This window comes from Sander vitreus, chromosome 12, assembly GCF_031162955.1.
Source record: "Sander vitreus isolate 19-12246 chromosome 12, sanVit1, whole genome shotgun sequence".
NCBI lineage: Eukaryota > Metazoa > Chordata > Actinopteri > Perciformes > Percidae > Sander > Sander vitreus.
This window is the reverse complement of record NC_135866.1, coordinates 19,922,034-19,948,857: the sequence shown is the minus strand read 5'-3', so window position 1 is coordinate 19,948,857 and position 26,824 is coordinate 19,922,034. Positions and strand designations below refer to the sequence as shown.

At 40.1% G+C, this 26,824-nt stretch overlaps 3 protein-coding genes and 4 non-coding genes across 9 annotated transcripts; all 7 read left to right on the top strand.

Moving 5' to 3' along the window:
* The first annotated feature begins 477 nt into the window (after positions 1 to 477).
* Positions 478 to 4,368, top strand: best4 (bestrophin 4). Its single transcript, XM_078264358.1, has 9 exons — positions 478 to 629; positions 725 to 825; positions 901 to 1,134; positions 2,273 to 2,427; positions 2,605 to 2,682; positions 3,439 to 3,591; positions 3,688 to 3,768; positions 3,848 to 4,002; positions 4,095 to 4,368. Exons 1-9 carry the CDS (start codon positions 478 to 480, stop codon positions 4,366 to 4,368), a joined length of 1,383 nt encoding a protein of 460 aa, XP_078120484.1.
* Positions 4,369 to 5,873: 1,505 nt separating this feature from the next.
* On the top strand, positions 5,874 to 17,034 carry hectd3 (HECT domain containing 3). Of its 3 annotated transcripts, none has more exons than XM_078264426.1 (20): positions 5,874 to 5,959; positions 6,319 to 6,778; positions 7,356 to 7,609; positions 8,771 to 8,906; positions 10,357 to 10,478; positions 11,034 to 11,147; positions 11,580 to 11,662; positions 11,799 to 11,964; positions 12,206 to 12,287; positions 12,945 to 13,127; positions 13,288 to 13,340; positions 13,450 to 13,618; positions 13,714 to 13,827; positions 13,939 to 14,028; positions 14,320 to 14,526; positions 14,651 to 14,780; positions 15,448 to 15,522; positions 15,683 to 15,764; positions 15,895 to 15,966; positions 16,871 to 17,034. In XM_078264426.1, exons 2-20 carry the CDS (start codon positions 6,425 to 6,427, stop codon positions 16,953 to 16,955), a joined length of 2,571 nt encoding a protein of 856 aa, XP_078120552.1. In that variant the 5' UTR covers positions 5,874 to 5,959; positions 6,319 to 6,424; the 3' UTR covers positions 16,956 to 17,034. The 3 variants fall into 3 exon arrangements, 2 of the variants coding, with proteins under 2 accessions (XP_078120552.1, XP_078120551.1); XM_078264425.1 differs by lacking the exon at positions 8,771 to 8,906 and adding an exon at positions 7,718 to 7,853; XR_013502776.1 differs by lacking the exons at positions 8,771 to 8,906; positions 16,871 to 17,034 and adding an exon at positions 7,718 to 7,853 and having other exon boundaries at positions 15,669 to 15,764.
* A 2,039-nt stretch (positions 17,035 to 19,073) lies between these two features.
* rps8a (ribosomal protein S8a) lies at positions 19,074 to 23,207 on the top strand. The gene is made up of 6 exons (XM_078264424.1): positions 19,074 to 19,155; positions 20,123 to 20,229; positions 20,485 to 20,584; positions 21,408 to 21,583; positions 22,102 to 22,231; positions 23,053 to 23,207. The coding sequence occupies exons 1-6, from the start codon at positions 19,152 to 19,154 to the stop codon at positions 23,160 to 23,162; spliced, it is 627 nt and encodes a 208-aa protein (XP_078120550.1). The 5' UTR covers positions 19,074 to 19,151; the 3' UTR covers positions 23,163 to 23,207.
* Positions 20,278 to 20,385, top strand: LOC144527240 (small nucleolar RNA SNORD46). Its single transcript, XR_013502810.1, has one exon. It is a non-coding gene; the product is annotated as a small nucleolar RNA SNORD46 (small nucleolar RNA).
* Positions 20,656 to 20,725, top strand: LOC144527231 (small nucleolar RNA SNORD38). The gene has a single exon (XR_013502801.1). It is a non-coding gene; the product is annotated as a small nucleolar RNA SNORD38 (small nucleolar RNA).
* LOC144527239 (small nucleolar RNA SNORD38) lies at positions 21,838 to 21,906 on the top strand. The gene has a single exon (XR_013502809.1). It is a non-coding gene; the product is annotated as a small nucleolar RNA SNORD38 (small nucleolar RNA).
* On the top strand, positions 22,548 to 22,616 carry LOC144527238 (small nucleolar RNA SNORD38). The gene has a single exon (XR_013502808.1). It is a non-coding gene; the product is annotated as a small nucleolar RNA SNORD38 (small nucleolar RNA).
* Positions 23,208 to 26,824: the final 3,617 nt, after the last annotated feature.

Genomic DNA, 26,824 nt, shown 5'->3' with positions numbered 1-26,824 from the left:
GTGGGAACACATAAACTCTCTAATCAACTTTCTATCCACCAAAGAATTGAAGTGAACAATAATCACTATTTCTTAACACTGGGGGAATTTGCTGTGATCTTATAGCAAAGATTTGGTGACAGCAGTATAATGACAGCTGACCACCCAAAAGAAGTCCCTAACCATTACCAAGGAAAAAACACAGCATACTCACTCAGTAACTGTAGGTGTGTATCTGTTGGGCTTCAGGTTCCCAGGTAATAAATTAAAAATGTTAATTTATGATGGTGCAACAGAGAGGTTTAAATTGAGACCCAGAGGAAGAACCTTTCTTCCCAGGACAGCAGGACTAGGTTATACACCTGCATTCATAGGTAAGACACAGCTTAATGTTTTTTTATAGGAGATAGTTGTAATAAATGTACATATCATGATTCATGTTTCACACATTCATATTTTACAGGAATTTTCAGCTGTTACAACACAATAAACCCAGACATGACAGTTTCTTACACCCTTGAAGTGGCCGATGCACGATTTTGTGGCTTCTCCAAGCTCCTGTTTAGGTGGAAGGGAAGCATCTACAGGCTGCTTTACAAAGAAGTTCTGGTGTTCTGTGGGGTTTATCTGTTTTTCAGTGTGTTTTACAGGTAAATTTGCTGATTTCATGTTTGAATTCTGCTGTTTGCTACAGTGTGGTCAAGTGTTGGTGGCTCATCAGTGGAAGTTTTTCTTTTCCTCACAGGTTCCTCCTCACACCAAAGCAGCAGGATCTGTTTGAGCGTATCGCCCTTTACTGTGACCAGTTCACCAACACCAACTTCATCCCAGTTTTGTTTGTACTGGGTGAGTCTGATCGAACTGGCTCTGTCTATCACAAGCCACATCTGAAGATAATAATTCAGATTTTTTTTGTCCCAGGTTTTTATGTGACTCTGGCCTTTAACCGATGGTGGGGTCAGTACACCAGCTTCCCACTGCCTGATAATCTAATGATGGTGGTGTCCGGGAACGTCCATGGGACAGACGAGAGGGGTCGTCTGCTGCGACGAACACTCATGAGATACGCCAACTTATCTTCAGTTCTTATCCTCCGCTCCATCAGCACAAGAGTTCACAAGCGTTTCCCAACTTTGGAGCACATAGTGGAGGCTGGTAAGCAGAGGTGTCGGACTGGGGGTGGAAAGCAGACTGAGTACCCAGGGCCCTCATGTGAGGAGGGCCCAAAAAGATGCTAGAATGAATAGCTGTGGATGCAGGGAGGGGCCCATAGAAAATGCCTTTCTACAGGGCTGGTGAAGAAAGTGAAGAAAAATTAAGTAGATTTACTGCAGTTATAAAGTGGAAAACTACCTTACCTTATTTTTTACTATCACTTCACATATCTAAAATATTGCTCTTTTTACTGCACTTTATTTCTCTAACACCTGAAGTTGTTATTATGACTTTGTACAACATGGTTTAGCTTGTAAAACGTAAGTTCATAAAATATGAGCCATTACAGAAGTTTAAGTTACCCAGCAAAAAAGATGAAGCTGCTGCTTTAAAAATAAAATTTAAGACAGTCGTGACAATTTTTTAAATAAAGACTATTTTTAGGTCTTTATTATTGTCAGGACAGCATAGACTTGAAGGGGGAGAGAGGGGGAATGACATGCAGCAAAGGGCTGCAGGTTGGAAGCGAACCCGCGGCCGCTGTGAGGACTGAGCCTCTATGTATGGGCGCGTGCTTTACCAGGTGAGCTACCCAGGCGCCCCGGTTGTGACACTTTAACACAAAGCACAAAGGGTTTGCACTTAATTGGTTGATTAAAATCTATAACATTGAATTACATGCCTGTTAATACCTACTATATTGGAAGAATTTGATGTTTAAAATAAGGATTTTTTTTTTTTTTACAAATTGTATTGATCTTTAGCAAAAAACTAAATACATTATGCCATCCAACAGAAACAGCTCTGCATATACAATATACATATTATGCATTTGCATTAGAAAGAAATATTAATAAATAAATTAAAATATTAAATATATGAACAAAACAAATCTGTGTAATACATCCATCCATTCCCGTCCCAGAGGTGTCCAGTTTACACCCCACTCCCTCTTAAAATAAGTATTTTGAGTATTTATTACCCCATTAAGATCATTTGTGTCTGTTTTCAGTTATGAGGTTGCTCTAGGGATGTTTTTATTGGACAATAAACCTTTTTCGCATTTGCTTATCTGAAAATGTCCTCGGATCACAAACATCTATTACACCTGGAACCTACCTGTCTAATCTCTATGCAGGATTTATGACTACACACGAGCTGAAAAAGTTTGAGTCGCTACACTCTGATTTCAACAAGTACTGGATGCCTTTGACTTGGTTCTCAAACCTGGCGTCCAGAGCGAGAGAGGAGGGTCGAGTGAGGGACGACATTGCCTTAGGACTGCTGATGGATGTGTGTTGGCTTTTTTTCTGCAAATTGACAAAACAACTAAAGTTTTACACAATTTATATATATATATATATACACAATGTAGGAATGAGGGATGTGAAAATTCACTTTAAAGCCCTAGTATGTCTACACATTCTGTATAACTTACTTTAAATGTATAATATGTATGTATAACTGCAGGAGCTGAATAAGTACAGAGGCAAGTGCAGCCTTTTGTTCCACTATGACTGGATAAGCATCCCTCTGGTCTACACCCAGGTAGGATCAGGAGCTCAAAAGTATAACAAGATAGAACTGTCATGCACAAATGTTTTGTTTTTTTTACTTCATTTGATAGCTACGTATGTATTTTCTTTATCTTTAGTTTTAGTTTGAAATACAGTCGTACTTTATACAAAATGAAATTCATTACAAAACTGACTTAAACACCAGTGGTGAAACGTAACAGAGTACATTTACTGTACTTAAGTACAATTTTGAGGTACTTGTACTTTGCTTGAGTATTTACATTTTCTGCTACTTTATACTTCTACGCCACTACAATTCAGAGACAAATATTGTCCTTTTACTCCACTACATGTATTTGATCACTTTAGTTACTTTATAGATTCAGATTAACAAAACAAAATATAATCAACAAAAAATATTATGTGATATTATAGATTAAGCTAAGATCAAACTTTATTGATCCGCAGGGGGAAATCGACAAGCTACCCATCAGTATATAAAGTATTTCAAATTAGCTTCACCTTTACCAGCTGCAACATTAAAGTGATGAACACAGTAATGCATTTATAATTATAATCCAGTGATATAAATATTCTAAAATAGGTACTATAGTACTTTTACTTTTGGTACTTATAAGTAAGTATATTTTGACGCTCACACTTTTTGTACTTTTACGTTAAATTTTGAATACAGGACTTTAACTTGTAACAGAGTATTTGTACACTGTGGTCCAAGTAGCCTAGTTCTGTCTATCACTGACTAGTTTTTGTTTTTTTATCTGTGCAGGTAGTTACTTTAGCAGTTTACTCTTATTTTGCCTTCTGTGTGATTGGCCGACAATTTCTGAACCCTGAGAAAGGATACAAGGATCACAAACTGGACATGTACGTCCCTGTTTTCACCTTGCTGCAGTTCTTCTTCTACACTGGCTGGCTAAAGGTGAGACGAGACATTCATGTTTCACTTGTAGAAAACAGATTTTGTTTAGATTTTTGTCATGAAAGGGCAATTTCATGATGTATTTCCACTCTGTAGGTAGGGGAGCTGATCATCAACCCATTCGGCGAGGACGATGACGACTTTGAAACCAACCAGCTGATTGACAGAAACATTCAGGTTTTTCCCCTCAAGGCTTCTCTCCAATACAGCCAGTCTAAAGACCTAAAATGAGCGCTAACTGTTTATACTCCTGTAGGTGTCAATGCTGGCTGTAGATGATATGTACCAGAACCTGGCTCCAATTGTAAAAGACAAGCACTGGGCGCAGAGACATTTTTCCATCCCTTACACTGTGTCGACAGCAGCAGAGACTCTCAAACCGGCCTTCAAAGGCTCCACTTTTGACATGAGGTCAAATCATTTTACCAATATGTTTCAGTGCCTTTTGTTGTTGCTGCACAGTTCACTAAACTCCCAACCAAAATGTCTGCCTGTATTTGCAGGATGAGCGCAGAGGATCTTGAGATTCACCAGCCTGTAGACACTCCTGGAAAGAAACACTATTTACCTCTTAAGGGCTCTTTGGGCGCTGGGCTCGACAGTCCTCTGCAGAGGGGCAATGGTATCCTGCGAGGTGGGAGCCTCCCCTCTCTGATGGATGTCTTATCACACCCAAATTATAATGATGCTGATGCTTCCCCTGAGGGCAACATCAACACCACCAACCACAAAGAACAAGAAATGGCATTAATTAAAGTTGCAGTTGAACACAACTAGTGAAAATGATTGTGACCATGGGTGGATTACAGGACGATGGGCCCCCGGGCACAGACATGCAAAAGGTCACAGACACAGACTTTATAGTTGTTTAGCCTCTTTTTGTTGTTTTGTGTCTCTTTGTAGTCATTTTGTAGTCTTTTTGTGGTCATTTTGATTCTGTTTCTGGTTGGTATTTGTCTCTTCGAGTGACATTTTACAGGTGAAGGCCAGAGGGGCCCTGACACTTGGGGCCCCTGGGCCTGTGCCCGGTAGGCCCGTTCAGTAATCCATCCATGGATGCAACCGTTATGTATTTTTGAACTAAGAATGTTCTTTTATTGCATAACATATTTCGATTTGTCACAACTAAATTCATTTGTGAAATAAACATATTTGGTCCTAATGTTATTGGATGTTTAAAAATGACTATGATTATTAAGTGCTATCAACAAGAAGTTAGAAACGGTACTGGTATTTTCTGTGCTATTTTTTTCCATTGGCTAAACATTTGGGTGGGCTGAGTCCAACCCTGCCCCTAGCTACCGCCAGCCTTCTTTACCATTTTTTGTTCGTTTTGAAGCCATACCGTAAAGTGACCTAATGTAATGCACGAGGTTTGTAAAATAAAGAGAGAGTACCTCTGTATTAATTATGAATTGTGATGTTAAAAAATATTAGTAGTTGATAAGAATTAGTATTTGTATAAAATAATAACTTCACACCTGTTATCATCACATGTATGGAGTTGGAAAACGCTAAATAAATGTATTGTTAAAAATGGCGGAATTTAACGAAGTATTTTTTACGTATTAAAGTATTAGATTTTAAGTACTGTAGCCTACTGTACAATATTGAGGTATTTGTAGGCTACTTGAGTATTTCCATATTATGCTAATTATACTTTTACTCCACTTCAGCTCAGAGGGAAATATTGTACTTTTTACTGAATCATTTATTTGACAGCTTTACTTTGCAGATTTAGATTATTAATACAAAATATAATCGAGTAATAAATTATGATGTATGGGTTAAGCTACCCATAAATTAAGTAGCTCGTTAATATAAGGTCTGCCTTTACCAGCTGCAATAATAAAGCGATTAAGACATTAATGCATCAATAATTACAATCCTATTAAAATATTATATTATTCTGAAATGGGCCATTCTGCATAATTAGTACTTTTACTTTTGGTACTTTATATTGCTGCTTACAAAGAGGTATACTTTTTTTTTTAGATGAGAGAGAATTCTCTGCGCTTCTGCAAACCACAACAATCCGGTGCAACCAGGGTAGGACAAGACAGTGTAGAGTAAAAAGATCGCCGGTGCAACACAGCTTTGCCATTTTTGCTTTGAAATGTACTTAGAGCATGAGTATTCAATGTATATATATATATATATATATATATATATATATATATATATATATATATATATATATATATATATATATATATATATATATATATATATATCTTTATTTTGAAATACAAACGACGGAAGTTGGAGAGGGTCAAAAGTCTCTTATGCGCTTCCGCGTTGTCAGATACCCGAAGAAGTCCACACCGATAGGCGAGTTTCATATTTGAAATACTACTCGGCAGTAACGGTACGTTTATACTGATTGTAGACATCACTTTGCCTCTTATCTCATTAAAAACATTTATTTTCTTATCTTCTGATTGAAATGAACGTGGTTCTGTGGATAACAGCTATCGTAAACGTCCCAGGATACACTAATTTACCAAACACCTAATTTAGCTAACGTTACGTTAGCTTGCTAATGTTAGCTTACTCACTCTTTATGGTTTAGAAGGAGCCGATACTTTATTTTTTTTAACTCTGTCAGCGGACTTGTTATCTTTTAGACTCACATTAAAGAGAGCAGAAAAACACAGGATTTGGCTGCTGTTTATTGAATGCACTGTTTCTCAAGAATATTCGCTTTTGTTTGCTTTGTTTTGACAGGTGCATCCCCGCGGGACCAGGCAGGAAAACAAAGGCAGGACAGTGGTGTAATGCCAGCTGACGCTCCCTTGCTGCTGAGCTGCTGACTGTCACCTCCATCATCATCATGTCTCTGGGCGACAACCCTCACCTGCTGCTCGGCAGGATCCGCTTCCTGAACAGGTGCATTGCATGTTTCAAGAGAAGCGAGGCGTTGCCGGAGTGTCTGTGTTATGTCCCCAACGAGGTGTGCTACAAAATCTGCAAGGATTCATCGTCCTCCTCCTCCGTGTCCACCGGAGCATCTACAGCAGGATCCACTGCCGGGAAAACGCTTGTCTCCGTCTTTGAGAGTCCACATCAGACTCCACACGTTAAGAAATTATGCAAGTACAACATTGAACCAAAGAAAGGGACTTGTATCCGGACAACAGGGGAGGAATACTGCAACAGCCAAGGCCTGTGGGTCAAAATCAATAAGGTAAGCTTCTGTCTCCCTGTGTCAGGTTACAGTCACTGAACCAGATCCATTAAACTACTGCAACCTGTCCAATTCTGCTGTAAGACCTGTCATAACTCTACATAACTAAATGCACTACAGACCAGCTTGGATCTTTCTATGTCGCGTTTGCATGTTGTCCTCCTGCACGGGTTTCTTCTAAAGTCTCCTCTCGTTGGAGTCTCCTCCAAAATATATGTTGTTGTTGTTAACGTGACAAATATGAGCAGCTTCAAATGCAACTGATTCAGTTTCTCTCATTCTCTTTTGTCTACACATGTTTTTTTCACTTTTTGCACCAAATAAGGCTGTAAAGCAGATTTTCAGTGTCACACTGTTGCAAAAATATATGAAAGTTCCAGTTTGACATTGCAGTGGCGGCGCTACCATGCAAGATGCTGGCCTGATCAGGAGCAATTGGGTTTAGTGTCTTGCTTAAGGACAACCCTACTTGTCCCTCTTACACTAGGATGGTTTTATTATCTGGTAATTCAGTTTTGATGATTTTAAATGTGGTGGGAAAACGCATGTTAACATAACGATCCATGTCTATGTCCAGGAGCAGCTGGAGGAGCACCGTCTGGGCCAGGAGTTGGAGGAAGGCTGGATCCTGGTGTGTAAACACACTGAGGGAGGCGACAGGCTGGTGCCGGTGGAATCGCCAGAGACCATCAGCAGACAACAGCAGCTCTTCGGCTATGACCACAAGCCCTGCAACAGGTGGGAGCAGGTGGTGAGTGTGGAGAACGCGCTTTACATCGGCTCCAAACCCCAAATCGCTGAGTGTGATGATGCTGCCGTCCAGAAGCTAAGGTTCGCATGTTTGTTATAAATCAGATAAGAGAGTCAAGAATTTTTTTGGGTTGTGTTAAGAGCGCAGCAGATTGTCAAATTAAGCTGTTGTTTCCTCAACTCTTCAAGGTATGTTCCCCCCACCTGGGTATATGAATGTGACGAAGACTTGGTGCACTACTTCTATGACCACATAGGGAAAGAGGATGAAAACCTGGGAAGTGTGAAGCAGTGCGTGACCAGCATCGATGTTTCTTCATCTTCGGTGAGTCACATGCGCTCAGGTATTTGTATTTCTTTGTTTTTCTCTGTTTTCCCTCTTCCAAACAGTCTAGACATTTATTAGACATTCATTTCAAAAGAAATACAGGGTTTTAGCTAGTGATATGGAAATTTGAAATCTGCAGCTGTGTATATTTTCTAGTAAAGACAAAGCTATTAGAATAAAGTTGTATGAGTATTAAAGGCAAGCAAGCATTGAGTCTGTTTATCTTCTGCTTTTTTTTTTACCTTGATGATATCACATATTTCACAGAAATAGTACATAATAGCCGCTTTCTGACCGGAGGGATTTTTGCAGTTCCTAGAACATAAAGTTCCTAGAACCCTTTTTTTCTTGTGTTCCGACTGACCAATTTGGGGATTTTTAAGTCCCTCTGGCCACAGTTCCTGTAACTCTTTCAGCTCCTACTTCAGGGCAGGGTCTTTTCGCTGTTCCCTTTTCAGCAAAGGAACCTAGGTCAACGAGGGTCGGGTTTCCGGTACAGTCAGACCAACAACGGGACCATTTTAACAATTTTCGCAATCTTATTCATCCCTAATTTTATTTATGACAACGTTTTAGGTGAGAAATGAACTGTTTAGATTTCGAATATAGGCAGTCTTGCGAAAATTGATGTCGAATTGACAATTTGCTTCAAACTGCTCGGAGTTGAGAAGCTCCATGAAGTGAGGGGACAGCCAGCGGGGGACAGCCAGCGGGGGACAGCCAGCGGGGGACAGCCAGCAGGCGACAGCCAGCAGGGGACAGCCAGCGGGCGACAGCCAGCGGGCGACAGCCAGCGGGCCGCTAGCTCGTCGCTCGGCCAGTCATGCTCAGAGACCCCGCTGTAAGCTGGAGGTCTCTCAGACCGCTCTCGTAAATAAGAGGCTTTTATTTCGTTGTTTCCTCAAATCTTCAAGGTATGTTCCCCCCACCTGGGTATATGAATGTGACGAAGACTTGGTACACTACTTTCATAACCACATAGAGAAAGAGGATGAGATCCTGGGGAGTTTGAAGGAGTGCGTGACCAGCATCGATGTTTCTTCATGTTCAGTGAGTCAATTGCGCTCAGGTATTTCTGTATTTCTGGCTGGACCGCAGAGCAGCTGCCCGATAAACACGACAGTCTGTCACTCCGCACCATTACCACGCCAGCATACGCCTACGGTGCACAGAGAAGGCGGAGTCTGCACACCATTTAAAAGGCGTATCAGCCGTCGCATACGCCAAATGCCCCACACAATTCAAGTGGTAAAAGTGGCATGTACACCGACCTTGGGCAAATGGCTGACACAAACACAACAGGGCTATTACAACTGAATGATCTAATACCATAAAATATACTTAACAAGATTGCTTGTATTTTGTTTTCTCTGTGGCATCGTTATCTCGTCAAAGATTAATGACACATTAAACCTTGACTCACTCTGACAGATCCATGCTTTGTTTATGGGGACGCCTCCTCCCGCCGGCAAATGTTTTCCCCTCCATTTAAGAGATATGCTCCGCTCTCGCCGCTTGTCAGCACTTCTTGCTCGGATTGTGTCCCAGCTGTAGGAAAAGGAGCGCAGTCAGAGTGAGTGATGAAGTTGCACCATTGGTAAGCGTGAGTGTTGGTCGTTCCCCATTGGCTGTTGCTCTTTCGAAATGAAAAGGCGCTAACAGTCTTCTATGGTGGTTACAGCCAGACTTTAACCACTGGAGGCTGACTTTTAAAATACTCTTTACTTGACACAAACCAATGTTATTTTTAATACCTCCGTGCTAACAAGCACATGTAAGTAAAAAAAAAAAGTATTACAAATTATACCAAATTGGTCTCATACAGCACACCTATTCTGATTGCCAATGTGTAATTCATTGCAACAATGTGTAACATCCAATTGTTTTCTAATAGTGACTGTCTTTGTTCTTTATTCTTTCCGTAGTATTTTGATGTCAGGAATATAATTTATTTGACTGACATTTTAAATGAAATCCAGTGAGATATTATTGAGATTATATAGGGATTTCTTCTTAACTTAACTTTACTGTTGCTGCTCTAGAAACATTTAGTTGTATTTAAAATATGAATCAGTTAATTAATCCCGTTCAGAATTTATTCTTTAAACAACTACATATTTGGCCACAGTTTAGCACATTGACCATACATGGCCCAGGCACATACTAGGTTTTGACCTAGTCTTGTTTTGTTTTTCTTCCTCCAAACAGTCTAGACAGTCAATCTTTTCAAATACAGGGTTTTAGTTATTGATATGGAAATTTGAAATCTGCAGCTGTGTAGATTTTTGAGTAAAGACAGTTATTTGAATAAAGTTGTACGAGTATTAAAGGCAAGCAAGCATTGAGTCTGTTTATCTTCTGTTTTTTTACCTTGAAGATATCACATATTTCACAGATATACACATAATGATTGTTACATTGGGTCCATGTTAAAACATGTAATTACAAGTCAGTCAGTGAATTGTTTTACACATAAAATGACTTTGATATTTGCTGACAGGAGGATCCCAGCGGAGTGGCGAGCCGTCTGACAGACGGCGATGTTGAAACTTTCTGGGAGAGTGACGGCAAGGATGACAAACACTGGATCCGCCTACATATGAAGAGAGGCACTGTGGTCAAGTAAGGAAGCTGCTATGCAACAAAGTGTTCCAACGTTATTCATTGTAATGCAAAACCTGAACTTACTGTATTTAACATTTTTATTAGTCATTTCTTGATATCATCTACTTTTTTCAACTGGTATTTGGGATATTTTGATTATAATCTACATTAGGAACTGACTCTGTGGGCAGACACTCACTTACGTATTCACACAGTCAGTTCTTGACAGGATGCTGAATAATAGACCAGATTACATTCACACGAGGGGCAATAACATTTGATGCTGGATGATTTTGGTCCCGACAGTCTAATCTGAAATGCAGTGTACAGTTTGTTGACGTGTTAGCAAAAAAAACACATTGCTTTGTGTTGTAAAATGATAAAATTATTGATTCTAATCAATCTCAGTTCTTTCTCTAAAGATCTAATCTAACTTTTGTGTAGTTTCTTAGTGACACCACACCCAAATCTTACTTCCATCATTTATTTCATGCTCCTCTCATATGAACTTTAATCTTGTCGATATGTGGACATGTCCTTATTGTGTATAGCATGCTTCTCTTTGCTCTCCAGTAAGCTGATATTGACGGTGGACTCTACAGATGACAACTACATGCCCAAGCGAATCACAGTGTTTGGAGGAGAGGGAGACAACCTGAAGAAGCTGAGTGATGTCACCATAGACGAGTGAGCCTTTTTAAATGGATTTCGTCAGAATTTTCCGTTTTATATGTGTCAGTTTGTAATATCAGAATGACCCACACATTGTCTGAACTACCTTTGATATTATTTTGTGCATTAAATGAATTATCATAATCAATATCCGATGTTTAACAGAAGGCCAATATCTACTACAATATCGATATATTGTTCTAGCCCTGTTAATAATGTGATGTAATAATGTGATGCTCTGCTGAAGAATCTGTATTTTCTCTTGATAAAAGCAGCAAAATCAAAGATTAGGCTATTTTTAGTGTAATTTGTAATTTTGAAGAATATGTGCCTATCACGCCAAGCTTTTAAATCTGGAGCATATTGACAAATACCAGGAATTAACGTATTCCATAGTCTGTTTGACTACAGTTGCTATGAGTCACCTCTGCTCTTTTTTGCCCCTAGCAACCTGATTGGAGAAGTATGTGTGCTGGAGGATATGACGTCTCACCTGCCTGTGATTGAGGTTCGGATTGAGGAATGTAGAGGTAAGGCTTTTCTTTTACATGTTTCTGTGTTTATTTAGCCAGATATTTCCTGTCATTTTAAACACTTCAATTGACTTTGTGTGGTTCCGTAGCTGCAAAAGCTGCTATAGTGATGACAATGTTTTTGGCTCTACAGATGAGGGGATAGACGTCCGGATCCGAGGCTTGAAGATCAAGTCGTCATGTGAAAGAGACCTGGGTCTGAACGCTGATGTTTTCTTGTCCTCTAACCTGGTGCGCTACCCCCGTCTGCAGGGCAACACGCCAGACGTCCTGTACCGCAGAGCACTAATCATCCAGAGGTAACATCTTTCTGCCAGGGTTCTTCCAGTCATAGTAAACATCATGAAGTTAAATATTTATTAAATAAATAAATATTTTAGTGGGCTGAAGTCCAGTAATGTACAAAAAGTAAAAAAAAAAGTTATTTAAATCTCAGAAAAACGAGTCAGATGCAACGCTTTAATTGTCCTTATTGCTTGTAAGCATAAAGCATTTCTCAGTGTTTGTGTTGGTTCTTTTCTTCTGTCTCACTCTCTGCAGGTTCATCTGTCTCCTGGACAGTGTGCTCCCACACTTGGTACCGGCCTGGGACTATAGTCTGGGCACCTTCAACCAGCTCAAAGTGAGTCATCATGAAGCTTTTAAAATAAACAAGACTGATACTGAACAAGCAGCAATAAGCCCCAAACTGTTGTTCTTACCAGATTTATAGTAAAAATACAAAACAAAATACAAAGCCTGGGTGGCTTTTACTAAATGGCAGTTAAACAGTGTTTTGAAAAGGGCTCAGAGATCAAAAATAAAAGTTTCATTGAGAACCTTTCAAAACACAAAATGTCGCAATCACGGCAGAATGTATTATTCATTTATCTCTCCATATACAGTACCTGCTATAGAGTGGAGCCACATTGCATTTCTTCAGTGCTGCAGTGTACACAATAAAGAAACAATCATGTTAGAAAAGATAAAAAACCGTTGCAAGCAACATGTTTTATAGTTTTAGGAGCCTGAAGTGGCCTCTGCGTCCATTCTAGCCACCTTGCTCTTCTGCCAATATCTATAGGTTCTATAGGTATATTAGTTTTGGAGTGAATTCTAGACAAAGAAAATCACTAATATTTAGTACTTTCCCACCCACACTAGTTGATTTCCCTTCGTCATGTGTCTAAAAAACTCTCTCTCTCTCTCTCTCTCTCTCTCTCTCTCTCTCTCTCTCTCTCTCTCTCTCTCTCTCTCTCTCTCTTAATCTCAAATTTACTTTTGTGTTGGCGCCCTCTAGAGCATAAAGCAGTTCCTGCTGCTGTCCAAACGCCGATCAGCCCTCATCACACAGTGCTTGAAGGACTCCGAGACCAATAAGCCAAACTTCATGCCCCGACTCTACATCAACAGACGTCTGGCCATGGAGCACAGAGACAACCCCTCTCTGGACGCTAGCTGCAAGAACGCTGTGTTCAATCAGGTATAAAACACTTTCTGAGTGGTGACACCTCTTCCTTATGTGTGATAAGATGTATTTATACAAAAAGGAGTGTTTGGGGATTCTGCTTTGGAGAAACATGAGTCATTTTTCAACGGCAGCAGTTTACTGTTGCTTTATGATTTTCATTTTGTCATTGCAGGTGTATGAAGGCCTCAAGCCATCAGACAAATTTGAGAAGACTTTGGATTATAGGTTTGGATTTTAAGGCTTGCATGTCTGTCAGATATTTTTTTGCCTGAATATGACTGAAACTTAAAAGCATTAAAATCTAAACCTACCATCTTTCCTCTTGGTTTGTCAGATGGCCCGCTCGGTATGACCAGTGGTGGGAATGTAAGTTCATTGCAGAGGGAATCATTGACCAGGGCGGTGGATTTCGGGACAGCCTGGCTGACATGTCTGAGGAGCTTTGCCCCAGCTCAGCTGAGTGTCCCATGCCTCTGCCATTCTTCAGCCGTACATCCAATCAGGTAATCACTCACCAGCACTGCCTGCACGCAGTAAAGATTTGACTGGACAGTGTTCTCATTGGTTGTGGCTTTTTCTTTACCTGCTGGTCTCTCAGGGCTCCTTAGAGGCCAGAGATTACTACGTCCCCAATCCGTCCTGTAAAGAGTTCCACAAGTATGAGTGGATAGGTCAGCTCATGGGAGCTGCTCTCAGAGGAAAAGACTTCTTGGTGAGTGATGCTCACTCTCCACCAACTGGACATCGTTAACATCACTATAAAGTAAGAATGGGTGGATGTAGATACTTGATTTTCTGGCTTCTTCTGTGTCCAACCCTGCAGGTCTTGGCTCTGCCCGGGCTGGTGTGGAAGCAGCTGACTGGGGAGGCTGTCAGCTGGAGTAAAGATTTCCCAGCTGTAGACTCTGTGCTGGTGAGGATATTCAAATTATTACACTAACTTACCATGTAATGTAATATAAATTTGGCTCTGCAGACTGAGTTTCATATATGTACAGCACTTTGAATCCAAAATATCTTTGGTAGAAGAATTGTCATTCTCAATATTTTATATAAAACTTATATTATTTGCATTTCTACTTAGTTCCTAATCGGCTACACAGACTTCAATTTACTTCACTGATTTACTTTAATGGTCTGGTGTGGCCACTTATCTTTATTTTCCTAGTCATTGCCTTAAGTAAAATTGTTGCTGTGTGTTCAGGTGAACCTGCTGGAGGCCATAGAGAACATGGACCAGGAGACGTATGAGTTCAGGTTTGGTGACGAGCTGGTGTACACCAGCCTGCTGAGCGACGGCCAGATGGTGGAGCTCATCCCCGGCGGCAGTAACGTGGCCGTTCGTTACGAGGACCGCAGCGAGTTTGTCCGTCTGGTGCAGAAGGCTCGGCTAGAGGAGAGCAGGCAGCAGGTGGGACTGCCTTTCTAACATTGCTACTACAAGTGTGGTTAGCTTTTATTCTTCAGTGTGGTGTCTGTGTATAGAGTTGCTAAATTGTTCAAGTGTGTGCATGTGGCTCATCGTCTGTATGTAGATTGCAGCCATGCAGGCGGGACTGCTAAAGGTGGTTCCTCAGGCGGTGCTGGACCTGCTCACCTGGCAGGAAGTAGAGAAGAAAGTGTGTGGAGACCCTGAGATCACTGTGGAGGCTCTGAAACGACTCAGTGAGTGTCCAGCTTAGAATTTATCTCAGCGTCTTTGACAGTAAACACATTTTCTGTACTGGTTGAAGAGGTGACACTTTGTTTGTTTTTAGTCATGCTAGCTGATGATGATGATGATAATCCTTCAGATTTTTAATCTAGCGCTATCATCAGGTCAAAATGTCACTTTGTCCAATACTTTGGTTCATAAACATACCTGCAAAACTAATGAAATTCTCATCAGCCTACATGCTAACATGCTACAAGTGGTAAACATTACAGTGCACCTGCTAAACATTAGCATGCTGACATGCTCACAAAAACAAATTAAAGAATAATTCTGGATTATTGCGATTTAAGTGTTATTTTTGTTGTTGTTGTTGTTCGTTGTTTCAATCACTTAAAATAACATTACAATTGCTAAAATCTGAGAACATGTTATAATGCTACAGCAAAGTCAAACAGGATGTAAACATGACAAAAAATGTATTCCGATTATCCAAGTCACTTCATTTGGAGGTTAAACCAAAAAGTAAAGTTAATAAGACCCAAGTTGTTATAAACCAGAATTACCTGCCAAGCTGTAAATTAAGTGAGGGGAAAAGCTCCGTAGGTGTTTGATTGAAATATTGTAGTAAGGAGTCTACATCTTTTGAATGCATCAATGTTGTTTCTATCTCCCCACCAGCACGCTATGAGGACCTGGAACAAAATGATGTTAGAGTGCAATACTTATGGGAAGCACTGACGAACTTCACCAATGGTCAGTTCACTGTTTATCTGTCAACATTTTACAGAGTATGTCTATCGTAGCGAATGTCTTTTACAACATGGCCTATGCACTGCGTCGTTTGAAGTCTGACAAGTGTTTTGGTTTATTTGTTGTGTTGAAAATAAACAACAATTTAGAATTTTGTTTTCAGAGGATCGCAGCAGGTTTCTGAGGTTTGTAACTGGTAGAAGTCGTCTACCTGCGCCTATCTACGTCTTTCCTGACAAACAAGGGTGAGAGCAAGTTCATCCCTAAAAAAGAAAATGTACAGAAACATTATTGTTTGATATTTATAGCAAAATAGCTAATTTAGAAAAAGTATAAAATAAGCATGACTATTATTTTTTCTGTTTCCTGATTTAGCTCTGAAACGACCGATGCACTTCCACAGTCCTCTACATGTTCCAGCACTCTTTATTTACCCAACTACCCAAGGTATTAGGGGTGCAAGATATATCGACTCAATATCATTATCGCAATATATCGAAAGTGTAATAAGTATGCAATATTTTGTTTATTTTGTGGAGCGCTGCGTCCGTCCATTGGCTGTCTGGCTTAGTTGTGTTTGATTTAAGAGCCCATGTGAAACGCTATAATGATCATGTTTCATTGGCCAGTTACCGTGCCACTTGCACATGTTAGTACACGTCAGCGCACGGGTCCACTACGTGACAAACCCTATGGAGCGTACCATGTGACGTGTGTGCATATTTCAACAGAGTGACAGTGTAAGTGAAGAAATAGATAGAGACATCAAAACGGAACGAATCAGAGAAGAGCAAGAAAAGTTGTGTCCTGTTCTCTTTATTTATTTATTATATACTGTCCAACCAGTAAAACATGTCCTGTTCTGTAGACATGGTCCTTATTTATTTATTCAGGTTGTACCAGTCCAATGTGACTGTCAGTTGAAATAAACCTTGTGTTGTAAGAAAACTTGTTTAATTTGTTATGAATCTATTTTTATGCGTTTTCCCATCATTTTACATATGTTTAAAAATATCAAAATTAATTGATATCGCAATATTCATAATTGATATCGCAATATCACATTTTGTCAATATCGTGCAACCCTACAAGGTATAATAACCTTCTGTTTTGTACATGCAGAATCTGTTACTATATTGTATTTAAAATGTACTGTATGCATTGCCTGATTGCACTTGTAGTGCTATAGCAAGACAAGTTAAATACCAGTTGCTTTCATAATTCTACACTTACAATCATGTAATGCTCTGAGCTCTTATGAACTTTTTGTAAAAACTGCTTTTTATTGTAAGCTATGTTGTATTTAATGCCTCCCATCCTTTCCTCTCCTCTTGTTGGTTCTGTCCTTCAGTGCAAAGGTTTGTGAGGAGAAGCTGCGTTATGCTGCTTACAACTGTGTGGCCATCGACACCGACATGAGCCCCTGGGAAGAGTGATCTCTTTGCTGTTTCCCTGAACAAACACTTTACAAATCATGGCTGAATGGAGAGAAAACTTGCCATGTTAATAACTATATCTACAACTGCCAATTAATCCTCCCTTTATATAATAAAGAACTCAATGGAAACGTGGATATGACTTATTTACTTTTTCTTGAATGAAACATTAAATGAATCGATGTGTTTACATTTGTTTTTACAAGTTGTGGCAGGCTTGTCAATGAAGATGTGCAAAGTTTCTTCATGGATAATGTCCTACAAATAAAATAGGATACAGTATATTGTGAAAAAATATGCATTTTTAGAACTCACTGATACAATACTTTAATATACAAAAATAGGTATTTGGTATTATAAAAATACTGAGCAGAATCTGACCAGAATATATTCATTATTCATAAGTATGATTCAAACTCAAATTTTAAATTAACTATCATATTGCATAACACATGAACAGATAATAAATAATAATAAAACAAATAAATGAAACTAAAGTTGACCCCAAAGTTCTGCCATGACCTTGGAAAAAGTAATTGGACAAAATAATTCGAACTGATGTCCTCTCACTAGCTTTCCATGGATAAAATAATAATTAAATAGATTTTTATGTATATCTAGATTTACCTCCTATATAAACTTAGCACAAAACGTAAGGAAATGTGTGTTTGGTAGATTATTTCTCTGTGGTAACAATGCTTTTTGGCAATAAATCGTATACCGTTGGAAAGCCTGTTTAGTTCCCTTTCAAATGGTGCTCCATTTGTAAGGAACGTGCATTTGTGGGATGCGCCCATGAAAAATTTGCCAAATCTTCTCTGCCATTACTCTTCACCGTCAAGCCCGTTTGTGCTGGTGTCGGCAACACGTGCACTGGAACCTGAACATGTGGAGGAACGTTATGTTCAGTGATGAGTCCAGATTCTGCCTATGGCAGTTGGATCATAGGGTCAAAATGTTAAAGACGCGGAGAACGCTATGCTGATTGCTGCACCGATAGAGTAACACCTTTTGGTGGAGGCAGTGTGATGGTGTGGGGCGGCATCTCCCTCACTGGAAAAAACGAGGCTCGTCATCATTGGAGGTAATCTCAATGCAGAGAGATATAGAGATGAGATTCTGCAACCAGTGGCAATCCCATATCTCCACAGTCTGGGACCGAACTCTATCCTCCAAGGTGACGAGGGCGGGGTTTATCACAGACTACCTCCAGAATGTGGGAGTGGAGAGGGTGGAATGGCCTGCCAGCAGTCCTGACCTCAACCCCATTGAACACTTGTGGGATCAGCTTGGGCCTGCTGTTTGTGCCAGAGTGACCAACACAACCACGTTGGCTGACTTGCGACAAATGCTGGTTGAAGAATGGGATGCCGCCCCACAGCAGTGTGTGACCAGGCTGGTGACCAGCATGAGGAGGAGGTGCCAGGCTGTTATGGCTGTGTATGGTTCTTCCACACACTACTGAGGCTCCTGTTTGTGAAAAGAATAAATTGTTAAATTGCCAATACGTCTTGTTTCTTCAAACATAAATAATCCAATCCACCAAACGAGTCAATGGCAGAATAAGCTGTTTGGCATTGGCAGAGAAGATTTGGCAAATTTTTCATGGGCGCAACCCACATACTCAGTGCTGCTGCTCATCCCACAAATGCATGTTCCTTTCAAATGGGGCACCATTTGAAAGGGAACTAAACAGGCTTTCCAACGGTATAAGATTTATTGCCAAAAAGCATTGTTACCACAGAGAAATAATCTACCAAACACAAATTTCCTTACTTTTTGTGCTAAGTTTATAATGTACACAGATGCATATAAATGATATTATTAATTAAATTAAAAGGTGAATGCAACTATGCATTTAATATTTATATTTCCATATAGTTAATATTATTGCCAAAAATTATAATTTAATAATGTTTCACTAAAAGTATAAATAAAAATAATATATAAAATAATATATTATATTTCTTGTGTCGTTTACTTTTAGCCATTAAAATAGAAATAAAGCCAGAAGCATACAAATATAATTGTAATTCTTTACAAAAATAGGAATCATAATAAATATCGCATGTGTATTTGCTTTTTTTCTCACCCGAAGAAAATACCGTTCGCTGTTGCGTATATTCTCGCGAGAACACGTGGCTTCAAACCTCCCCATGAGCCTTTGCGGTTCCTCTTTCTAGCCGGCGCCTGAGAATGGGTACGTGTTTTCATGCTCGGGTCGGAGGGAGAATCCTTGTCCATCTGATGTTTAAACGAAGAAATATTTCGATAATGGTTTGCTATATTGATGCTAAATGTTTTCTGAACAGATGTATATTTAACTGGTCTGTATACAGTCAACTTGTTGTATTTTAATGAGTTATTTGAAAAGGATGCTATGTGCTCCAAGATGGCTGCTCTCGTTTGCCATGTAGTTAGCGTCTAGTGCTCCAGTGTGCTTGAAAACAGCATAATTTTGCTGTTTGCGATGCTTCATAATATTTAAGCAGGTTTCGGCGTTGTGTACTCAACGTGTCGGCCGTTTCAGGAGTAGTTTGGGGATTTCTTAAGAGAGCCAGGCAAATGGAAAGGTAATGTTAGCATTAGCTAGCGGGATGGTCGCGATCAGGTCACGCTGCTTCACTAAAACACTTAAGGGAATACTAAGAATAACTTGTTTGAGAAGGTAGTTGGGTGCTTCTAATATATTTAATGTTAAAGTGATGTCTATGCGTAGCTTAGTTAATGCTGTATCTTGGACACGAGGTACGTGTTGGGCCACATCTCGGAATTGGTAACGTTACTGGGATTAGCTTGCCGTCATACAATGATTGTAGTTACATGTGCAAGGAGAGTTTGAAGCACGGTGTGAATCATATGGTCTGTTCAGTTCTGTAGGACATCAAACTCCTCTAGCATATTGGACCTTTCGATTTTAAATGGTCCTAAATCCAGTTCAGCATGGTCTTAGAAAAGTAACAAACATGCAGGCCCTTTAACCATGAAGCAATTTACAATTGCTTGAGCAATATGATGAAACTCTTAAAGCGGAATCCAAATTAAAACTGCGGACAACCTCTACCTTGGAGAACTGATTGCTCAAGCATAGGACATATTTTGCAGTGAATGTGCTGGGAATTGTCCAACAATATAACTGGTTTCTACTTTTTTTTTCATTTATTCAGGTATCTCAAGGGATAACTGGCATAAACGCCGCAAGACCGGCGGTAAACGCAAGCCCTACCACAAGAAAAGGAAGTATGAGCTTGGGCGCCCTCCTGCAAACACAAAAGTAAGTTAATCAAGCAGTTACTTGCTTATAATGGATTTAGGATGATGTAGCGTGGGTGATGAAAACGTGACCTTAGGTATGTCTTTTTTGAGCCGTTTTGGTTCAAAGTTTTTGACTTACCAATGTTAGGACTTGTCATAGTTACACTGACACGCTTCAATACTTGCATAGTACTGTTTAATTTTCATAAACTACCAGAATGCAATCTTTACACACAACCAGAATCTTAAAAATAATAAACCTGTATTTCTTCAGATTGGACCTCGTCGCATCCACACAGTGAGGGTCCGTGGTGGGAACAAGAAGTACCGTGCTCTGAGGCTGGATGTTGGTAACTTCTCATGGGGCTCAGAGTGTAAGTGTAATTTAAATGCCCACTTTCATTTCATGGGGCCCTTTGTGAGCCATTTGACATTAACATGCATTTTTCCATGATGATAACTTTGTCCAGTTCTGCTACTGAATGCAAGTGGTGATAACAAAGACATCTGAGAAAGATTGATTTGCTCTAATCACGGTTAAGGCCCAGACACACAGAGCCGACGGCCAAACGTCGGCAGAAGAGGCAGTTGGGCTGATCAGTCTCCCCAAATTGGTCAAAAAGTGCCTCGGACACACCAAAGCGACGAGACGCAATACGTCTCCATAACAGCAGGCGGCGCTAATCTGTATTGTCGCCCAAAAATAAAAACCGGCAGCTGATTGGACGAACGCGTCACATGGGTCTGGTTTCTCTGGAAATTCAAAGACAGACTGTCATGGTGGCTTGTTCAGAATACGATCTGATATTGTACTAAAATAGTTCACCGAAACGTGTTTCTGAAAACATTTTAAGCGAGAAATAGGCCATGCAGTTGCTGAATCTGTCTTCATTTCAGATCAACAAAGGTCAGTTTAAAAGATTTTCGTCAGATTTTGAGAGACTCTAGTCACGCTCATCATGCTCCCCGTTTCTGGGTTAGCACTCTACCAATCAGATGGGTCATTCTGACTGCCGGCAGTGCCCGCCCCGCCAATTATAAATCTGCCAAAATGAAGGCTGACGGACGACGGCACGGAACACACCGAGCAGACTCGAGTCACTGACCTCGCCAGGCTGTAAACGGCATTTAGTTGACAAGTGAAATGGACTAGGGAAATTTTACTCTTTCCAACGGCTCTTGATTTTGTATACACAGGCTGTACACGTAAAACCAGGATCATTGATGTGGTCTACAATGCCTCCAACAACGAGCTGGTCAGAACCAAGACCCTGGTGAAGAACTGCATCGTCCTTGTTGACAGCCTTCCCTACAGGCAGTGGTATGAGGCCCACTTTGCCACTCCTCTGGGACGCAAGAAGGGAGCTAAGCTGGTATGTGGGGGGAAATACAAATGTCTAGAACTTGGCGTTTGTATAAACTCTATGGTGCTGCCATCACAGTCGATAGGTTAAAATGCTGAAAGTGAAATCAAAGACAAGTCTTTAGTGAAAATGGGGCCACCCTTGTATATAGAATGCATCTTGTGTATATATGTGTGCGGGCTGTCTGATCCGTGTGGGTCACTAATTAAAGGCAATTCTTTCCATGGTACCTGCATAAAGTGCTGTCCTCTTTGGTGCACGTCTTTCCATGAAGATAACTTTGTCCAGTTCTGCTACTGAATGAAAGTGGTGATAATGACGACTCTGAGAAAGACCTGTTACCTACACATTCACCCATTCTTAGGGATGACGTTTTGAGTTAAATATAGGCGCTTTACCCCCTAAATACCTCCTGAGTTTTCCTTTTTAAGCCAGACACTTGGCTGTTTAGTGGAGATTACTTGGTGTTGCCCAGCAGTTGAAGTGTCAAAAAAGTTTTAATTCTCTTCTCCCCCCCTTGTTTATAGACACCTGAGGAGGAAGAGGTTCTTAACAAGAAGAGGTCAAAGAAGACCCAGAAGAAGTATGATGACCGTAAAAAGACTGCCAAGATCAGCACCCTCTTGGAAGAGCAGTTCCAGCAGGGAAAACTGCTTGGTAAGTCTCAACATGTTATACTGTAGTAGCTGTCCAGAATTGCTTTATATCAAGTTAACTTGTATTGCATCACTGACCACTGATTGGCCTCTTTTACGCTGCCTGTTTAAGGCAGGACTGTACAGTTATTCCACCTTGCTGTTCTGTGTAAAAGGTATGGATGCAGAATGAGGGGAAATAATAGTACACTTTAAAGGGTGTTCTCTTTATGTATAAATGTACTTGTTGACAAAATAAACAGTTACAACCAGGGTCACCATGAAAGAGATTCTTTCCATGGTACCTACATAAAGTGCTGTCCTCTTTGGTGCACGTCTTTCCATGAAGATAACTTTGTCCAGTTCTGCTACTGAATGAAAGTGGTGATAATGACGACTCTGAGAAAGACCTGTTACCTACACATTCACCCATTCTTAGGGATGACGTTTTGAGTTAAATATAGGCGCTTTACCCCCTAAATACCTCCTGAGTTTTCCTTTTTAAGCCAGACACTTGGCTGTTTAGTGGTAGACAGAGGACAGTTTTTGTACTGAAATGCCTCGTGTGGATTGTATAGCAGAGTGCAGCAGGGCAATTATAGACGGGTGTCAGATCAAAGGCTCTGGCTATGAAATAACCAAAATCCTGTACACTGTTGGTCACTTCTACTCACTCTTAAATTCCTCATCTTTTGATACTTTATCTGACATCAAAATAACTATACAGCGTCTTAACATTTCTGTAACCTCAAAACTGACTTTGACTTGAGATAATTGACTTTAGCGTTCTTTCCTGTTTTGAAACTATTTATTCACCTCCAACTGATGTTTCCCCTCATGCAGCTTGCATCGCTTCCAGACCCGGCCAGTGCGGCAGGGCAGACGGCTACATTCTGGAGGGCAAGGAGCTCGAGTTCTACCTGAGGAAGATCAAGGCCAAGAAAGGCAAATAGATGTACAGCTGTTTGATACGTCAATAAAATCTAAACGCCCCACAACTGTCTGCTGTCACTGCTTTTATGCCTTCTCAGTTTATTGGTGATCTGAAACTCCATTGAATCTAATCTTGGCCACAGTTCTTAAAACTCACTGATAAGCATTCAATTAGCAAGGCTTTGGGACGCAACTCCAGTATAAACATTTTCATGTTTAGATAACTGCTTGACGGTCAGAACAAATGTTGAGCAATCAAATTGTTGACCTTTCTTCTTGATCAATGGTACAAATGGCTGTAGGGATTAACGATCAGAAGCCGTGCTGGGAGACCAGGAAGTGGTGGAAGACATTTGAAATCTTTGGCTTTGTAAAAGTAGTACCGATTAGAGATGCGCCGATTTCATATTTTCTAACATTTATTTTCTCTTCTTTAATAGAGCATTTTGCATAGAACATTTTTTGAACACAATCTATTTATTATAAAACTACATAAATTACTCCTGGTGTGGGAAATTCACTGCATTTTGCTGTCTTTGTACTCTGCACAATGACAAAGTTGAATCTAATCTAAAAAAAAAAATCACAGTTACCTCGAACAATCCAGCAAATAGACCGTACCCTAGAGTGCTGTTACCTGAAACAGATTATTTAACGTCATTGCTCATTTACAGCTTAGCAACAAAACTAAACGCTGAGGGAAGATTACTACGTTCTTAATGTTGGTTTGGAGCAGTATGCACCCCTTACTAACCTGGAAAGCGTTTATCAGACTGACCTGCCGGACTCCGGTCATGGCCGGTCACGTGAAAATTGGCCAATTCCGATCACCGGCCGGTCAATCGGTGCATCTCTAGTACCAATATGTAAGTAAAAGTTGTGCCCTAGCACTGTAGATATATACTTTGATCCCCAAGGGGAAATTTAAGGTCCCAGTAACTTACAGACGTCACAAACAACATTCACATACATCACAAACAGGATGATTAAAAAAAAAACAAATCCACATGAACCACATTATCAAAAGTACTTTTTATATATATGTATATAGGCCTCAGTAGTATAATACACTATGCTGTTTATGATATTAGTGTTAGTGATGTAAATGTTAAATAGTTTAGTCCGGGGGTCTTCAACATCTTAAGGCCAAGGACCCCTAAGCTGAAGAGTATGGACCCCATGATGCATATATTGCATACAATTGAGTTGTATCTTCAGTTTTTTTTAATTAAACTTTTCAAAAATATGTTTTTACATAATTTGGAACCTCCCCTGCACTAACTCGGAGGACCCCCTGTTGAAGATCTCTGGTTTAGACTATAGCAGTGGGCCATCTTATACATTTGTCATAAGATTGAACTTTAAAGCAAGAGAAATTGTGCAGCAGGTGCTGTACAAAGTAGGAAAGAATGCAAATATAAAAAGGGTACAGTACACCTACAAAAATATAAATCATAAAGTGTTCATATCTCAAGTTGAATATTAATTGTAAAACAATGTAAGTGTATTGAAATAAAGGTAAAAGTAGAAAGAAGCAGCTAATAGAAATATCTCTTCCTTTCTCTTTCCACCTTCGGTTTATCTCTTTGACAAAAGGAAGGAATGGATGAATGAAATCATATTTTTGTGTCTGACCAACAAACCAAATATTCTGGTATACCCACCAGTGTCTTGAGTACCCTACATATAATGTCCAACAATATAAACGTTCAGCTCCACGTTCACAAGCACAATGTTGGGGATTTCCTCCTCTGTGTCCCCCCTTTTGTGTCTGACTCCAAATGAAAGACCTATATATCCCTGCACATTTGTTAAATTGGAATTACACTGATCCTAAGCAAGAGCCAAATAAGACAATAAGATAAAGTCAAATACATTCGTTTAATCAGTCAAGCATCAGAGTTTCAATACACAGACCTGTGGGATCACAAAGCACGCAGAGACTCAGTTTCCCCATCTTATAGTATACACTCACCTAAAGGATTATTAGGAACACCTGTTACATTTCTCATTAATGCAATTATCTAATCAACCAATCACATGGCAGCTGCTTCAATGCATTTAGGGGTGTGGTCCACGTTTAGACAATCTCCTGAACTCCAAACTGAATGTCAGAATGGGAAAGAAAGGTGATCTAAGCAACTTTGAGCATGGCATGGTTGTTGGTGCCAGACGGGCTGGTCTGAGTATTTCACAATCTGCTCAGTTACTGGGATTTTCACGCACAACCATTTATAGGGTTTACAAAGAATGGTCTGAAAAAGGAAAAACATCCAGTACGCGGCAGTCCTGTGGGCGAAAATGCCTTGTTGATGCTAGAGGTCAGAGGAGAATGGGCCGACTGATTCCAGCTGATAGAAGATCAACTTTGACTCAAATAACCACTCGTTACAACCGAGGTATGCAGCAAAGCATTTGTGAAGCCACAACACGCACAACCTTGAGGCAGATGGGCTACACCAGCAGAAGACCCCACCGGGTAGCACTCATCTCCACTAAAAATAGGTGTAGTCAGAATTTGGTGTAAACAGAATGAGAACGTGGATCCGTCATGCCTTGTTACCACTGGGCAGGCTGGTGGTGGTGTAATGGTGTGGGGGATGTTTTCTTGGCACACTTTAGGCCCCTTAGTACCAATTGAGCATCTTTAAATGCCACAGCCTACCTGAGCATTGTTTCTGACCATGTCCATCCTGTTATGACCACCACTTCCAGCAGGATAATGCACCATGTGACAAAGCTCAAATCATTTCAAATTGGTTTCTTGAACATGACAATGAGTTCACTGTACTTAAATGGCCCCCACAGTCACCAGATCTCAATCCAATGGAACATCTTTGGGATGTGGTGGAATGGGGGCTTCGTGCCCAGGATGTGCATCCCACAAATCTCCATCAACTGCAAGATGCTATCCTATCAATATGGGCCAACATTTCTAGAGAATGCTTCCAGCACCAATTGTTGAATCAATCCCACGAAGAATTAAGGCAGTTCTAAAGGCGAAAAGGGGGTCAAACACGGTATTAGTAGGGTGTTCCTAATAATCCTTTAGGTGAGTGTATATTCCCATTTTACAGTTATGGCTTAAGCTAAATAAGCATACACCAAAACACACTTGGTCTCTTATGGAAACCGTTTACATTCGTATTATATTTATCTACAAATAGTAATAACATTATTCTACAATAACCACAGCATTTAAATGTACTAGTGTTTCTGGGACAACCAACCAAAGCCGCCTGAAAGCAAATGAATACATAAATTCATCAGTTTGTAGAACTGTATTTCCTCAATGCATCAAGATAATCACATTGTTGTTTTTTCACACCTAGAGAGACTGCCCTGCCAACGGTCACACCAAATCTGGGATCAATCAGAGCTTGCATTATGACCTTAGTTCAGGTGTATCATACGGAAGCGTATTACATTCACCATAGAAAAAAAAAAATGTAGACACTCGTAACTACGAGAACAGATCTCGTAACTACGAGAAAATAATTCATAATTTTGAGAAAAGATCTCGTAGATCAGGATCTCGTATTTTTGAAAAAAGATCTCGTAATTATGAGATGAATGCATTTTCACAACAACAGAAAACAGCTCTCTTGTGTGAAGCTTTCAGGCTAGCTGATGCCATGGAAGCAAATGCCTACGTCATGTGTTGAGACATGGTTTTTAATCC

Coding starts and splice junctions, on each gene's coding strand:
- best4 (XM_078264358.1), top strand. CDS start 478: ATGACAGTTTCTTACACCCTTGAAGTGGCCGATGCACGATTTTGTGGC. Junction 826..900: donor CCCAGTTTTGTTTGTACTGG/GTGAGTCTGATC, acceptor TTTTTGTCCCAG/GTTTTTATGTGACTCTGGCC. Junction 1,135..2,272: donor GGAGCACATAGTGGAGGCTG/GTAAGCAGAGGT, acceptor ATCTCTATGCAG/GATTTATGACTACACACGAG.
- hectd3 (XM_078264426.1), top strand. CDS start 6,425: ATGTCTCTGGGCGACAACCCTCACCTGCTGCTCGGCAGGATCCGCTTC. Junction 10,479..11,033: donor AAGAGAGGCACTGTGGTCAA/GTAAGGAAGCTG, acceptor TTTGCTCTCCAG/TAAGCTGATATTGACGGTGG. Junction 14,527..14,650: donor TAGAGGAGAGCAGGCAGCAG/GTGGGACTGCCT, acceptor GTCTGTATGTAG/ATTGCAGCCATGCAGGCGGG.
- rps8a (XM_078264424.1), top strand. Junction 20,230..20,484: donor GCCCTCCTGCAAACACAAAA/GTAAGTTAATCA, acceptor GTATTTCTTCAG/ATTGGACCTCGTCGCATCCA. Junction 21,584..22,101: donor GCAAGAAGGGAGCTAAGCTG/GTATGTGGGGGG, acceptor CCTTGTTTATAG/ACACCTGAGGAGGAAGAGGT.